General features: G+C 42.9%; 1 protein-coding gene across 1 annotated transcript in view; it reads right to left on the reverse strand.

Moving 5' to 3' along the window:
• The window catches only part of HTR4 (5-hydroxytryptamine receptor 4), a 317,066-nt gene that overhangs the window by 87,217 nt on the left and 212,596 nt on the right, over positions 1-17,253 (reverse strand). The window contains exons 5-6 of the mRNA XM_084832398.1: positions 9,602-9,755; positions 5,479-6,047 (exon numbers count right to left, since the gene is read on the reverse strand). Of these exons, the coding sequence (XP_084688524.1) occupies positions 5,479-6,047; positions 9,602-9,755 (723 nt within the window). The remainder of the gene's footprint in view (positions 1-5,478; positions 6,048-9,601; positions 9,756-17,253) is intronic.

A 17,253-nucleotide genomic window follows, 5' to 3' on the forward strand; every position in this document is an offset into this window, starting at 1 on the left:
GGCCATAGGATTTTTCGGTTTTTGGGAACAGATCTTGGAGTCAGTGCTCCATGGTCGGTTCCCAGAAAACCCCCTCCCTGCCCTCTCCCCCACTGCCTCATAGGAGGCGTGGTTCATCCCGGCTCTGCATTCAGAAGAGCAGCATGGAGCGGGGGAAAAGGGGGAGTTCCTGGAGGCAGGGAGGGGTGGGGAAGGCGGAACTGCCATTATGAGCCCCAGCCTTCCCCACCCCTGCTCCAAGCCACTCCAGGTAGACAGCCGAAACTGGCCATCTAGCCACAAATTCAGGACATCCAGAGCACCAAGGAGAAGATCCCCTCTGCGCTTCACTCACCCTGTATTTGGATAGTCAGTCGCCTCCGAATCAGAGGTGGCCAACTATCCCCATAGGATTGCGCCCTAAGTTTCAGGAAGTTGCTGACTATATTCTGGGCTTGCTGTGATCCTATCAAACCAATCCACAACACAAACCATAGCTGTATGTAACATTTTTAGAAACATTGGGTTTGGTGGAATCCTGACATTACAATGCCTGGGGCTCCTGGTCAACCAGTTAAGCAACCTCATTTTTCTTTTAGGACAGAGATTAAGATAGCTGGAAAGACATGCACACTTTGGCTCATGATTTACAGAGTACTTTGGCGTGCTTTTCCCCAACCATGATTAGGGATCATGATGTCAAAGTGGCCATACATTTTGGAAGCTGTAAAGAGTCTTTAACCTTAGAACTACAGCTGCCACCCAGGACAGAAAAGTCACTGGGGAGGGGAAAGAGATCTATGCTGTTGCTGCTACTCCTAGTCCTGTTTGTTGGCAAAGTCTAATGGCATTTTTAAAATGAATGGCATTTTTTTGCAATTTACCCCATCCCAAGGGAGAGTTTTAGGTAAGCAAGAGGGCTACAGATCACAATTAGGACCAGTTTTCACTCTTTATCCCAAAGTAAAGTTTACAATCACATGGGGAACTAAGAAACACCTTCCTCATCAGTTCAGGAAGCTGAGGAAACCAAAACATAATTGCTTTCTGGTGAAGCAATATGCACAGCATGCATTCCTGAGCAGCTCTGTTCGATCATTAAGAGTCTCCAGCTGGGAGAGGATGGATGGAAGCCTGCATGATGAAGCACCTTTTCTCTGTAAAGTTGAGTCTAGAAAATGCTGAGGCATTAAGATTCATTTAATATAAACAGGCCAAAGAACCACAATCTTCTCTGTTCCCTTGAATCTTCTATGCTTTAACCACAGCAGCAGTAAAAGTTTAAGCCCGTGAGCCCAAATGATCTTTACAGAAGGGACAACAAAGGATGGCTGGGATATGGGAATCCCACAAACCAGAAATAAGCTTATCATTAGGTATAGTAAGTAACTCCCATACTTTGTCTATTGCCTTCCTACACACATCATAGAATTGTAGGGCTGGAAAGCTCCACAAGGCCCTGAAGTCCAACCCTCTGCCCTAAAACAGGATACTTTGTGATGTAATCTTCTGCAGATTAAACAATACAGTCCCAGCCACAGTGTCCCACAGAGAGCAGAAACAAACGAGGTACATTATGTCAATGGTACCTGCTGCAGATGAGACAGCATCAGATCACTCCAACATGAACTCAGCCACACTATGCAGTACACATCTGAACATATGAAGCTGCCTTATGTTTGCCCCTTCAGATGTAGAATGTAGTCCAATATTGTACACTTTGACTGCCAGCAGCTCTATAGGGTCACAGGCAAAGGTATTTTCCAACTCATCACCCTCATGCGCACACACACACACACACACACACAAATTAATACTAACAGGTGTTTTGGAGTCAAAAGCCTCCTCCTAAATGAACCTCCCCAACCTTTAAGATCTCTTGAGACCCTGGTCCTCCAACTTCAGAAGTTAGGCACATGGCTATTGGGGATAAAGCTTTTCTTTTTGGGTGGCACCCCTCTTATAAATATCCTTCTTTAGCTGTATTAATGTAGCATTGACTAATCTATTTTTTGCACCAAGACTATTCTCTTCTCTTGGGCATATGGCAGATAAACTCTTCTGTTCCGTTTGGAGACTTTTACAGGATTTCTAGGCAATGTATTGGTTCTTATGGTCATTGGTGGAAAGATGGGATATAAATGTTTTAAATAAATAAGAAAAAGATGTTTTGTATTGTTCAATACCCATTGCTCGTGCATTTGAGACTACTGATATGAGCTGCAAAGAACACATACAGATTATTTCAGTTTTGTATTAATACTGCTTTGATATTTCACATACCTGGATTTTCCAGGATGATGGAACCTTTGGCTAGCCCCTCAAATGGTCAGTCTTCTGAAAGCCATACCTCAAAGAATGTGAGTCACCATTTACCCTGTTAATAGACTAGGTTGCTCTGCTTGCCCACACAGTAATGTGTTCATACATCCTACGGCAGCACATCAGCAGGAAAAGTTACCAACTTAATGCACACTGGAGCGATGTTTCAAAGTGATTTCTGTAAAATCATTCCTCCAGAGCGTTCACCTGATCCCTGAGAATCCTAGTGTGATATACATATTAGCCCAGCCTCCCCGAACCTGGTGTCCTCCAGATGTTTTGGACTTCAACTGTCATCAGCTGCAGCCACCACGATCAATGGGCAAGAATCCTGGGAGTTGCATCCTAAACACTTGGAGGACACCAGATTGGGGAAGGGTGGTCTATGCAGAGACTAGACAGTCACACTGCATCATGCCTCTGACAGGCTGAGACTGCAAGAAACAATCTTGACAGGAGAATTAATTTTAGTATTAACAATATACGTAAGTCAAGTGTGTCCTGGTGATGCATGTTACTAAATGGGGTACAGACTGTAGCCTTGGCAACTTATACATCTCAAGCCATAATCCATTTTTTTTTACACGAAAGATGGATACTTCATGCTGCCCATTCTTCAGGTTAGTACAGCCAAGATTACAGCCCCACTGTTGTTCATGGTTGCTATTGGGATCAGGGGTGTAGATGGCACACACGAGGAAGTACAGCAGGGAAAGGCAACCTCTGGGCCATGGAGGGTTGGCACCCTCTCCCTGGCCTGGGGATAAGAACTCCTGTGTTATCTCTGATCTCTAATAGGAGATAAAAAGGGGGATCCCTTTGTTATCCCCAGATACTGGAGATAACAATGGGATGTCGCTACACTCAGCCAGTGCTTGCTTGTGTCCTGGAAGTGCTGGCTGACCCCCTTCCCACTCCTGATCATCAGGACAGAAGCGCGGGGGGGGGGGGAGCTGCTCAAATCAGCAAGTACTTGTAGGACTTTTCAGTGCTTTTGGATATGGGACAGCCAACTTTGTATTAAGCAAAGAGTTAAGGATATGTATTTCTAAGAAATGAAAGCCTTTTCTGATGTAACCTGCTCCCCAAATACTTCGGACAAGATAATTGGAACTTTTTTCAACTGAACAAGTATCTAAATTTTCTTACCCTGCCTAAATTCCAAAGAGTTTTCATGCTGGCGCATTACAATTCCTTGCCAGGAGCACTAATGGATGGCCAATTTCATTGGAAAATAATGGAATGCACGCTGTTGTGATGAGGGCTGTCATTATCATGTTAAACTTTATTGTAAATACTATAGGAAGGATTTGATTCTTACATTTATAAAGCATTTATCTGGTAGATCAGTGGTATCAGTGGTAAAGGGTATTTTACTGTAATTTTGTACAAAGGGAGAAGATGAGTATACTACTCGAAGGATATATCTTTTTTAAGTCTGGCCATCAAGATAAAAGCTCAAATGATTTTAAGTTGTATAGACTGAACCATATAACCTTTGCACTGTAGTACGCTTTCTGTTGTGTTTTATGTTATCTGAAGTCTGATACCTCATCTGGATTTTATGGATCTATGACTGTATAATTAACATCTCTCTCTACTAAATGTGGTATATTATTTTGCACTGGGATCTGCTGTCTATGGAGTGAATGCATTCCTCTTCCTTAAGTCTCATCCTCCTTTTTCTCCTCACATGTTCTGCTTTGCCCATCTCCATTTCCTCTTATACCCCACTATGAGACTCCATTTATAGGTGACCTCGGTGGCTAGGAGAGCCTTTTATCAGCTTAGGCTGACATACCAGCTGAGACCCTGTCTGGACAGAGAGTCTGGTTGGATTACTGCAATGCATTGTAGATAGGGCTACATTTCAAAATGGTTTGGAAACTTGCATTAGTTCAAAGCAGAGTTACTAGGCTACTAAGGGGGACTGGTTGATGTGATCATGTGATGCGAGTGCTTTGTCAGTTGCACTGGCTTCCAGTCCCTTTCCAAGCCAATTCAAAGTATTAGTGTTACCTTTTCAATCCCTAAATGGCTTGGGGCCAGAGTACCTAAGGGAACATTTCTCCTTATAGGTACCAGCCTAGACCCTTAGGTAATCTCCAGCGATTCTCCTCTGGGCAGGTAGCTTCAAGAGGGTTTTTTCAGTTGTAACACTCCACTTATGAAATGTCCTCCCCAAGGAAGCTCACCTGGTGCCCACACTGTTATCTTTTCAGTGCCAGAGGGAGACACGCATTCTCTCCCAGACGCTTTAGATTCTCAATTTCGAAGTTTACATTTGCCCACAGACTGCAGCAATGGCTGTTTTTTATATATTTGATACTGTATTTCAGCCTCCCCAATCTGGTTCCCTCTAATTGTGTTGGACTACAACTCCCATTATTCCCAGCTAGTGGCCAACATGTGTGGAAAGCACCAGGGTTGGCTGCCCTATTTCCTGTCCTGATTGTTGTTGCTGTTTTTATTGTGGCTGTTTTTATTTTTATTATTTTATCATGTAATCTGCCCAGAGAATGTTTTGTTATTGGGCAGAATAAAAATATAATAAATAAATAAATGGAAATTAGGATACTTCTGTCATACTTGTAGCCATACTGGCATTACAGTGCAACACTAACAAGGCCCTTCCCTTATCTGAGGCCACGTTCTTACTTAACACAGGGTGATTTTGTTAATGTAAACACGACTATACATGCCAATAATTTCAGCACAGCCTGCCTCATATGAGAACAGGGTAATAAGTCCTTTATAGACCCTCTGCCAAATTAAAGATAAGGATAATAAGGGTAGAAACACAAGTTTTTAAAAAAAATTCTAAGGAAAAATAAACAATTTCAACTTAGAATTGGTACTATGGTCTAATAGAAAACAACGGTCAAGTCTCTTTCCCTCTGAAAACATGTTTAGGTATTCATGTTAGAAACAGAATTTTTGGAACTGAACTCAAGACACACTGCATGGCCTTAACTATGCAGCAGCTTCTTCCAGTTAATAATTAGGAGGTGCCACCATTAATCTGTTGAAATATGCATATGCTAGCTCTCCTTACCGAAATCCTAGCCCTTATAGCTTGAGATCACACCACAAAACATCCCCCCAATAACGGATAAAATGGAATTGTCCTTCCTTCTGCCCTCATCAAACCTGGTGCAGTTTTGAACAATCACTCACCTTAGCACATGAGTTGATCCATTTATAGTAGTAGTGGAACAGGGGACAGTTGGCCCCAAGATGGAAGGCCTTCGGTATCGTTCATCACCACAACACAGGATGATGAGGAAGGCACGTCTGAAAGACTTGTTCAAGAATGCATAAAGGAAGGGATTCAGTCCTGAATTGATATATCCTAGCCACAAAAAAGCAGTCCATAGCTCTCCAGGAACTGCATAACCTATGAATGGGTCTATTACATTTGTGATAAAGAAGGGTGCCCAGCATAAGCAGAAACACCCCATGATGATACAGAGGGTCTTGGCTGCTTTAGTCTCAGTCTTCATACGATGTGTGCTGTGCTGATCAGGATGGTGCGGCCTCCCTTCCGTTGGCGCCCCTGCACGCTGTAGACTTCGTATCTGGTGAGCATGCTCCCTGGCTGTAATGTATATCCGGTAGTAGGCTAGCACCATTAGCAGAAAGGGAATGTAGAAAGCCACCACGGAGCAGGTGATGGCATAGGGCTTGTTGACCATAAATATGCAGTACGTTGCATTGGACACATTGTTGAACTGCCTTTTCTCTATCTGAGGAGATGAACAAAAGAGAAAAGAAAGGTAGGGGCATATTATAGCGTCTCTGCTACTTAAATCTCTCTCTCTCTCAGCTTCATTTGTCCACCTGTAGAATGAAAGTTAGCATCACAGTGGTTTGGAACTTTCTCCACCAACCTTTGTTCCTGGTTTTTATTTCCCAGTAATCCCATGTTTCTTTCATAACTATGATTTTTTTCCTATCCAGTCTTTGTTCTTCCATTTCAATTATCTCTTTTGAATATTTTATCTGTGTGCATCTGTTGAACTGCTACAAAAAGAAAGAGGTTTATTTAAATATTGGGATGGGGGCCAACTTAAAATGTAATTGGTTTCTGGGTTGGCAATTGCACCATGTAGAAATTTGTTTGGTGTTGCTGGCTTATGAGCCTACTGCAGATGCTCCAGTGAGTGTGTGTGTGCATGCACACATGAATGCGTATGTATGTGTGTATGTATAGATATAGAAAGACAGTAGTAGAGGAAAGAAGGGAAGTGAAATATTGATAGATGGCTAAGAAAAATGTAATTGCATCAGTGAAGTTTTGCAGAAATGTGGTACTAACCCTATTGTAATAGTTGTCAGTGGTTGACTGTGTAGAACATTCCTCTGCTTGCCCATCATTCTCTCTGTAGCACTGATTGTGACAGGCAAGATGATTTTAAAAATCTGCTCATTCTTGACAACTGTAGTAGTTGCATGGTGATAAATCTAATGGTGCATGAATGGAAAGCAGTATGTGCAAAAAACCAGAACTGAGTCTCATGGAAAGAGTTATCACTGTTCCTCCCGCTATCTTGACAGAAAACTGAGTAGCAGGCAGGAAAGATCAATTTAAAGATCTGTTATTATGAGGGGTGGTGTACTGTCAATGCACAGAACTAAAAAGAATTTTTTCACTAGAAGGAAATGAAGTCAATGGAAGGAAAGAAATAATAGACGCAGAAACTATTCTTTAACAACATGTTAGCTAAAGTGTTCTGGGAGGCAGTCTCGATTCCACTGTGCTTTGTCAATCACTCAGTACCCCTGACAGATTACAGCAGATTTCCATAGTGAGTATGTAAGCATTAATGTCTTCTCCAAAGACTTTGGATTTTGTTTGACCAAGATGTCAGCATACAAAACATTGTTGTCACTATTTACTTAAATATTTCTTCTACTTTCTAATGGTCCAGAACATCCATTTTTATGTCTCACATCATGCTAAAATGCTTCTGGATTAAAAGGCAAATGGTATGCAGCTGCCTGAGTAAACAGGCCATTAAGAATAAAATGAAGCATCAACTCCTGAAACTAAAGGTGCCCGGTAAGGTTCTGTGGTTGACATTATGTAATAATGAGCCTACCAAAAAGGAAGACTCCTTCAGTACCATGGAGAGAGGTAGACTTGGTAATTTGCTCTATGGGCTATTTAGTGGGCTGTAGGTTTGCAGGTATGTAGGTCTACAGATGTGTACGAGAGGTGAAAAACACCAGGGTTGTTTAAGGTCTCTACTAGCAGAAATACTTAAAAAAAAAAACAATCCTGGAAACTGTGGCTACTGTAATTTTAAGGAGTAGGGTTAAGAAGGGGCATTCTGGAAGTAAAAAACAACAACCATAAATAGGCCTAAATCTGCATACTATGAAACAAATCACAACCCAATGTGGAAGCAGCTCTATCCTTACAAATGAAGTGAAGATCAATCACCTTGAAATGACTCAGTGCAAGGGACTGAATATAAAACCTTATAAACACTTCCAGTTCTAGGATTCTGTGAGTAGTCTTCCATTGTCCTTGAATTCAGAATAGTAATGTTTTCATAGAGCCACAGGATATGAGGTCATCTCTAGAGCCAACTCTGTAAACTCTAGTAGCAAATAGGAATCATGCCTCTAACAATCATCCAAATCACAGTGAGCCACAAATGGAAAAGAACAAAGCTTTTAACTGTAGGGCAAAGAGTCATTTTGGTAAAAGCAAATGGCAGATGGTTCAGATTTTACAAGAGAAGGTGATTCATTCCTAGACAACACTACGAAATGGAAGGAAATTGCCTTTCTGCCCCCAAGAATGGTAATATTGATTGATTGATTGATTGATTGACTGATTGATTGATTGAATTTCTTAATTGCCCATCTGGCCAGTCACCTGGTCACTCTGGGCAATGTACAGCAATACAATTTTAAACAATAAAATTCTACTTTAAAACATCATATTTCTAAAAATACCCTAACCCACCCCAAATGCCTGCCTGAACAACCATGTTTTTAATGCATGGTGGAAGCTCATTAAAGAGGGGGCATGGCGGAGTTCCCTAGGGAGGGAATTTCCACAGAGTGGGAGCCACAACAGAGAAGGCCCTCTCCCTCGTCCTCACCAGTCTAGCTGTCCTGACTGATGGGAAAGAGAGAAGGCCATCCGAGGCTGATCTTGTTAAGTGGCCTGTCTGGTGTTGCTGGAGGTGCTCCTTGAGATAGGCTGGGCCGGAACCATATAGGGTTTTAAAGGTCAAAAACAACACCTTGCATTTGGCCTGGAAAACAACTGGTAACCAGTGCAACTCCTTCAGCACTGGAATGATGTGATCACGCTGGCGGCTGCCTTTAATCAGGCGAACTGCTGCGTTCTGTACCGGCTGCAGCTTCCGAACCGTCTTCAAGGGTAACCCCATGTACAGCACATTACAGTAGTCTAGACAAGAGGAGACCAGGGCATGTACTACTGATGGAAGCAGATGGTTGGGAAGGTAAGGGCACAGCCGCCATATCAGATGGAGTTGGTACAGCGCTGTCCGGCTCACAGCTGACGCCTGAGCCTCCATGGACAGCTGGGAGTCTAAAATGATCCCCAGGCTGCGGGCCTGGTCTTTAAAGGGTAACTGTACCCCATTCAACACCAGGTCAACATCCCCCAACCTCCTCTCGTCTCCCACCAAAAGTACCTTGGTCCTGTCAGGGTTCAGCTTCAGCTTATTCCTCCCCATCCAGCCACTCACCGTCTCAAGACATTTGGACAGGGATTCTACAGTCAACCTTGGTGAAGATTTAAACAAGAGGGAGAGTTGCGTATCATCTTAATATTGATGACACCACACCCCAAACATCCTGATGATAGCCCCCAGTGGCTTCACATAGATGTTAAATAGCATCGGGGAGAGGATGGAACCCTGTGGCACCCCACAAGTGAGCGGCCACGGGTCTGACACCTCCTCTCCCAGTGCTACCCTCTAGTACCTGCCGGAAAGGAAGGACCAGAACCACCGTAATACGGTGTCTCCAATGCCCAACCCCTCCAGGCAGTCCAGGAGGATACCGTGGTCAATGGTATCAAAAGCTGCAGAGGTCAAGGAGAACAAGAAAGGAGCATTTGCTCCTATCCAAAGCCCTACCTCATATAAATGGTCTGGAAGTAATTTTAAATATTTATTTGTAACTTCTTTTTCAAATTTCCAAAGTGAAATTACCATTATTCAAAGAGAAAAGGTACTTTGGGCAATATAAAATACATTTTTAAATGTTGATATGGAATTTACCTCACATCAGACAACTGGGATCTACTCACCAAGTCCATGATGCCAATGCTATTCCAGCCTTGCATTATAGGGAGAAAAGAAATAAACATTGGGATTACCCAACATCCTCCCAGCATCAGAGCAATTCGCAGTGGAGTCATCTTATTCCTATAAACCAGTGGCTGGCAACAGATAGCATAGTACCTGGAAGAGGAAAGAAAATGAAATTATTCTGAATAATGGGAATAGACAGAATGAAACCTCTTTCAAACCATTCATATCAAAGCATCTTTAAAATGTTGTTCTGTAATGGTATTTTATCCCAGGGCACAAAGAACCAAACAGCATGGAGAGAACATTATCGCTTTAGTTTTACAAATGGAGAAACTTTGCCAGATACTTGTACCAAGGCTGGATCTACATGGGAGATTTACTACAGTGCCACTACACCTCACACGTGGGCATGACACAATATGTAACCCCCAATCGGCATCAATTCCAGGTTTTCACGCCATAAAAACCTCATTTTCACAAAGATGTTTTGTGACAGATTTTCCCTTCAATGCGGCTTCTGCATGGTTTCATTCGAATGTGCCCCATATCCCTGAGTAAATGTGCATTAGTGGGCATGGCTAGTGGTGTGTCTGTGCCCTGACACTGTGATGTTTTGATGCTGTGTCACCATATGTGAGCTGTTCTTTTTTTAAAATTATTTTTCCTGGCTTCAGTCTGTGCTCCTCATCTCCTCTACATCTACAAATGTTTTATATCCACCCCTTTGCAGCTTGTGTCCACCATTTCCCAAGAGTTCCTATGACTCCACTAAAGTGATTCCACCCCACCCCGCATCTCAAGGAGATCGAGGATTAAGTACTTTTCCAGAAACGCTACGGCTCTTGCTCGCTGAATCTGCAGCCTCCATTACATGAAGCTGTGAAGGGGTGGATATGGAACCTTCTTAGAACCTGATCTTGGTCAAGGGAAAGTGGCCTCTCCTCCATAGGGTCCACCCTTCACTTGAGGTGAATCTTCCCCCCCTCACCTCTGCAGGCTCCACCCTTTCACAGCTACAGAGGTGGGGGGGATTAAAAAAAGGTTTTCTTTCAGCAAAGGGTGGACCCATCAGATGAAAGAAGTTAACCCCTTCCTTATTGAGTCTACCCTCTGCTGACCAAGATCAGGTTTTTGCATCTACTCAGAAGTAAACCATATAGTCTTCAACTACACGTACTCAACATGGAGAGAGGGGTGTGGAATTGGAAATTGCTTTTGGGATGACTTTAAATTTTGTTTGGCATGGATAGTCTCCGTAAGGCACATCTGCTCAGAAGTAAATCACACTGTCTTCAATTGCACTTACTCCCCCTCCCCCTGTCTTCCTGATTCTTTCCTTTGCTGGAGACTGGTTGATGACATGTCGTTCAGTCGTGGGACTCTCCCCATGTATGCACAAAATAATATGGTTTCTCCTGCTGACATTTGCCCAGCGACAGCAGTTTTTCCCTAGGTATACACCACATTAGCTGGCAATGTGTGCCACAGGGCAAACAAATCCAAAATGATGAAAATCCGGTTTTAAACTGAATCACCTCAGAAAGTGTCTCCGCATAGATAGGGCCCAAGTTTCACAAGCCACAATTACTTTAAGCATAACTGATCTTTTGTGCCCCTTCTACTATCCTTCAAACACAGGATAGCCCTTTTCCTTTTAAGCACATTCTCCATTATTTTTCAGTGGTTTTCTAATAAGCCCATAAATGTGGGTGGGGGAATAATTACTATCTTTCCACATTTCCATGGTCAGATAAATGTTTTCTTATTTGACAGGAACACAAAAATAGTGGATGGAAATTATCGCAACACTTTATAGTGAGAAGGAAGCCTTCAATAACCCACTTCCACATTTTTCTCTGAACCGCGGAATTATCTACTTCCCTTTAAATGTGATATTGTACACACAGAGACTCATTGATCTCAATAGTACAGGGCTGAAAGTTTTAGCCGCAATACTAAGCAAACTGAATTCTAACTAAATATATTTTAGAGTTGATATGAACCTACCCAGGCCCTAAAATCATCTGGAGAGGCCCTGCTCAAAGGCCCACCATTAGGTTCAGAGTGGCAGGCACAACAGACAGGGCCTTTTCAGTACTGGCCCCTTCTTTGTGGAACTCCCTCCCACAGGATGTATATTCAGCCCCTTTTTAGCTGTTTTTAAAAATGGGCCTTAAATGTTTCTTTTGCTGAAATTAAGGATGTCTTAACCATCTTAAGAGGATTCTACTTTTAAAGGCAGCCTAAAAATGTTTTAAATAAATAAATAAAATGTCCAGTTAGAGTTTTAAACTGCCACTGTTTATTATTTCTTCTTCTCCTGTGAATTATTAGTCTGGCTGCTAGCAGACTGCTAGCAGAGTTGCTTTATGCTGCTCTTTTAGTGTTTCATGTGTGTGTTTTATATTTTTAATTGTTTGTATGTGCTTTTCTGCCATGAAATGTGGCATAAAAATATTGAAATAAATAAAGGGTAGGGTACCTTGGTAGTTCTCCCTGGCACTTTTCAGCTAGCAGTAAGCAAGATACCAAATTGTCTTGTGAACCAAAAGTGGAGCTTGCCTCAACCCTCATGGCCCTGCTCTGCTTCTGATCTGTCCAGACCTTAAGGAGAAGTAGGCAATTGACTTAAAGATGCTTGGAATTTCTAATATTCAAGAGGAGCACCTCAGCAAAGTCATAAGAGAGCAACAAATTTAACACTGGCTTCTAGCAGTTTGCTAGGAAGCATCGGGCAGGGGTGCTGTTTGAGAAACTCAAGTCCAAATCCTCCCTTTGCATTCAGAAGTAGCTTTACACTTCTTTGGCTCCTGGCTCCTGTCATCATTACTGTGCACACAATATCATCAGTGTGAATGGCTCTGCAGAAAAACTGAAGCAAAAGCTGAAGGGCTCCATATAGCCCACCTCTGGGGTAGGCTGTTTAGCATTAAAAATGTAAATATTTGGTAAACTGGAAGGCAGCTGTCGTTATTTGAACCACAGGAAAGCAAGATTCTGAGGAACATTCTAATGAAGCTTTCCTCTGACAGAGATTTCCTCTCCTGCTGGTATTTATGCTACGTGAGCTGAAAGTTCGGCACAGGTGGTCACATGCTGGTAGGAATAAAAGGCACTGCACCATATTCAACACTAAGCACAACTTAGTACTTATTGGTAGATAGGAAAAAACAGATAAGGAAAAAAACAGATAATTAAAAGTAGCTTTCCATGCTGGAAATCTGCCAAGAGATAAGTTGCTTACTGCTGATGATTGTTTTTTACATGTGGTCCACATAAATCATATCTAGGAGTGTCTTAGATCACTACGGATGCTATCCTATGCATGTTTAGACAGAAAAAATCCTACCAGTCCCAGCATTTCCTTGCCAGCCATGTTGGCTGGGGAACACTGGGCATTGTAGGTCTTTTTTCTGTCTAAACATGCATAGGATCGCATCCTAAATGTACAATACTAGAAAGTGTGCCTATAGCTTTAACACGTGCCAGACTCTTCTCTGCTGGGGTGTTGACAATGAAAAGAGAGCTGGCAGCCATACACAGCCATGAAGAATATGCATCCAAAGCATGGGAAAGCAAAGACAGATCTTTACCCAGTCTAATCCATTCTGGTGGGAAGCCATATGCCCATTCCTTGTGAAGAATAGGAGTTCCACCTTATATAGTGTTTTGCGGGATGCAGAGCAACTCTCCAAGACCTGTCTATGAAGTCTTCCTCTAAAAAGGGGCATGTGTCCTGAAGGTGTCCATAACGTAACAGTTGGTGTCCAGAAGGTGTCCATAACCATAACAGTTGAGGAGGAAGGTCAGCATTCCTCTGGCTGCCAGCATTTGACTACATGTTTGGCGCAAACATCCAAAGTAGCCTCCCACAACCTGGTGCCCCCCGGAGGTGTTGGAGTGCAACTCCCATCATTCTCAGCCAGCATAGGCATTGAGAGTTGCGCTTCAACACCTCTGGAGGATGTTAGGTTGGAGAAGGCTGATCTAGAGTAATGCTCTTTATGGCCATTTCCACAAGAGCAGAATCAAGTTGCATATTATATCCTTGATTTGTCCTATTATAGTTTTTACTTTCCCCCAATAACTGTTCACCAAAGGACATTCCACCTTAGGTTTGCAGGGGGGTGGGGGGTATACAGTCAGGGCCAGAAATATTGGAACAAGGATAACTGTTTTGGCAGTTGGCCTCTGTACACCAAAGTCTGTACAGGACTTTCAGCTGTAATTCAAGGGGTATGACAAAGGTGGGGCACTAACCATTCAGGAAGGACAGCCAGTGGCATACACACACCCCCATCGTTGGTGGCTCATAAGTAATGGAACGAATGGCTGACAAGCAGCTGCATGGCCAGGTGTGGCCTGTTTCCTGGGTACCCCATGACCAATCAAGCAGAGAAAAGGCCTGGAGGTGGTTCTGAGCGTTACATTGGCATTTGGTAGCTGTTCACTGGAACTCCCAACATGAGGTCCAAAGAGATGTCCATGCGAGTGAAGGAGGCCATCATTAGGCTGAGGAAACAAAATAAACCCATCAGAGAGATAGCAAAAACAGTGGGAGTGGCCAACACAACAGTTTGGAACATCCTAAAAAAGAAGGAATTAACTGGCAAGCTCAGCAACAGCAAAAGGCCTGGAAGACCACGGAAGACAACTAAAGGGGATGACTGCAGAATTCTGGTCATGGTGAAGAGGAACCTTTTCACAACATCTAGCCAGGTCAAGAATGCTCTTGAGGAGGTAGGCATGTCATTGTCAACATCTACAGTCAAGAGACGGCTTTATGAATGTAAATACAGAGGCTTCACAACAAGGTGCAAACCGCTGGTAACTCTCAAGAACAGACAGGCCAGATTAGCCTTTGCCAGCAAACACCTAAAAAAGCCTGCCCAGTTTTGGAATAAGATTCTTTGGACTAATGAAACCAAGAGTAACTTGTACCAGAATGATGGGAAGAGAAAGGTATGGAGAAGGAAAGGAACAGCTCATGATCCAAAGCATACCACATCATCTGTCAAACATGGTGGAGGCAGTGTTATGGCATAGGCATGTATGGCTGCCAATGGAACCAGGTCACTGGTGTTTATTGATGACCTGACTGCTGATCAAAGCAGCAGGATGAATTCTGAAGTGTATAGGGCTATACTTTCTGCTCAGATTCGCCGAATGCTGCCCAACTGATAGGATGCCACTTTATATTGCAGATGGATCATGACCCAAAACATACAGCAAAAGCTACCCAAGAGTTTCCCAAGGGAAAGAAGTGGGATGTTCTGCAATGGCCAAGTCAGTCACCTGATCTCCACCCAATAGAGCAAGATTTTCACTTACTGAAGACAAGACTGAAGGCAGAAAGACCCACAAACAAGCAGCAGCTGAAGGCAGCTGCAGTCAAGGCCTGGCAGAGCATCTTGAGGGAGGAAACTCAGCATTTGGTCATGTGCATGGGTTCCAGACTTCAGGCAGTCATTGACTGCAAAGGATTTTCATCCAGGTATTAAAGGTGATCCTTAAATTTGAAATGATGTTGGTTTGTTCCATTACTTATGAGCCACCAATGATGGGCGGGGGGTGTATGTCACTGGCTGTACTTCCTGAATGGTCAGTGCCTCACTTTTGTCAAACCCCTTGAATTACAGCTGAAAGTCCTGACTTCGCTCCCATCTGGGTGTGTTTCCTTCCAACTTCAGTGTGGTGGTGTACAGAGGCCAACTGCCAAAACAGTTATCCTTGTTTCAATATTTCTGGCCCTGACTGTATGGAATCAACCTTCTGTTTTTGACATTTCCAGAAATTTTGACTGCAATTTCTGTGTATTTCCTTTCAGAGATAAGGAGTACTGTAACATCTGGCTAACATCTCAAAACAGCTCTCTCTAATATCTATATTTAGTTTTTTAAAAATCATCTCCAGTTTCCCACAACTTCTTCCTAGACATCCAGAGATATATTTTTCCCATATCTTGAGCCCACTTTACGATGTGTATCCTTTAATTTGTTCTAATGTACATCAATATTCTAACAGAATGTTAAATATTTTTGTCCAAGTATTTTGCTTATTACTGAAAGCCAGTTTCTTCATAGCTCTTGCAGTTCCAAACGTGATCTTTTCTTTAAAATGGATACAGGTATGTTCTAACTCGAAAGTATTCATACCATATTGTTCATTTTACTCTTATTTCCACAAAATATTTCTATTCCATTGTAGTCAGTCCTGATACTTATACATCTGTTGCTTTCTTCAGGTCTTAATTTCTTCTTGATCATGATTAAAAGGGAATAATCTTCTAACTGTCCACATTATGGCCCAAGTCAGTAACATCCAGCTGTCAGGATTCATCCTTGGCAGAGGCAAGGGATAGATGGTGCAAAGGATATCGAAAAGCAGGCTGAACAAAGGTATGAAGAATATGGTGATATATTCTTTAGTTCCTTAATTGCAAGGCCATGAATAATTTCTCTCTTCAACTCCATGAAAGACAAAGTTGTGCTTCAGATAAAACCTATTAGTAATGTCTCCATGTTATTAACCCAATAATCGTGGAGGATGGTACCACCAAGATACAATAGTGCATGGAGAGGTCATATCATCACATCAACAGCTGCATTCATAGGGATCCTCTGAGGGTAATTGCAAAAGCAGCCATATACCTGGTTTGCATCATGTCACGCTGAGCCACAGTGGGCTGTTACCACGAGCGGGTGCGGGGTGGCTTATCATGACTTCCGAACCCAGTGCAGCTTTTCCATTGTGGGTTGTTTTTTGCAAACAAGCCACCCTGGGAACCCATGGCTTGTAGTATGGTTGTTTAGGGTGGCTTGTTGTGACATCTGAACCTGGCAGGGTCACTTCAGTATGGGTTCTTTAAAACAGCAAGTGGATACTGTGCTAAAGTGTGGTGTAGTGGCGAGTGTGTTGGACTGAGAGCCAGGAGATCCAGGTTCTAGTCTGCACTTGACCATGGAAGCTCACTGGGTGACTTTGGGCCAGTCACAGACTCTCAGCCCAACCTACCTCACAGGGTTGTTGTTGTGAGGCTAAAATGGAAGGATTATGTACATTGCCTTGGGTTCCTGAAAGAGGAAAAAAGGTGGGATATAAATGTAATAAAGAAATAAATAATAAAGAAATAAAGTGGAGTAGCTACTGTGCTTTAACAGATTTATGCAAAGCTCCCCAAAAGTTTATTTAAAAAATGTTAAATTCACACAAATCTCCCCCAAAGTGGAAAAACATTCTACAAAAACCCCTCTACTCTGCTAATGAGAGCAAATGCACTCATTAGCAGAGTAGGCTGCTGAAGTTGTGCTGCAAAGGCCCATGGGATACATGCTGGGAGCGGGTGGGAGAACTAAGGGGGAACTAATCCACGGCAAGTTGCAGAGTGCCAGGAGTAATGCAGGTTAGTGAGCAAACAACCAACCCACCATGGCTTAATTTCAGGCTGGCTTATCATGATGTGCAAACCAGCCTATAGACTGACAGTGTGAAGCCTACCAATTCTGAATGTAGGTCACAGTCTGTGTAGGGACTACATCCTGCAAGTCCCAGCAATTCCCTCCTCTTCCAGGAAGATACAGGTGGAACTTTAAAAACTCTGACAGAGAGCTGAATGAGTAGAGAAGTAGAATACGCCAGTAACTCCAGA

The sequence above is a fragment of the Heloderma suspectum genome, chromosome 2 (assembly GCF_057233095.1).
Source record: "Heloderma suspectum isolate Gila_16-S chromosome 2, 16-S_ref, whole genome shotgun sequence".
NCBI classification, from domain to species: Eukaryota; Metazoa; Chordata; class Lepidosauria; order Squamata; family Helodermatidae; genus Heloderma; species Heloderma suspectum.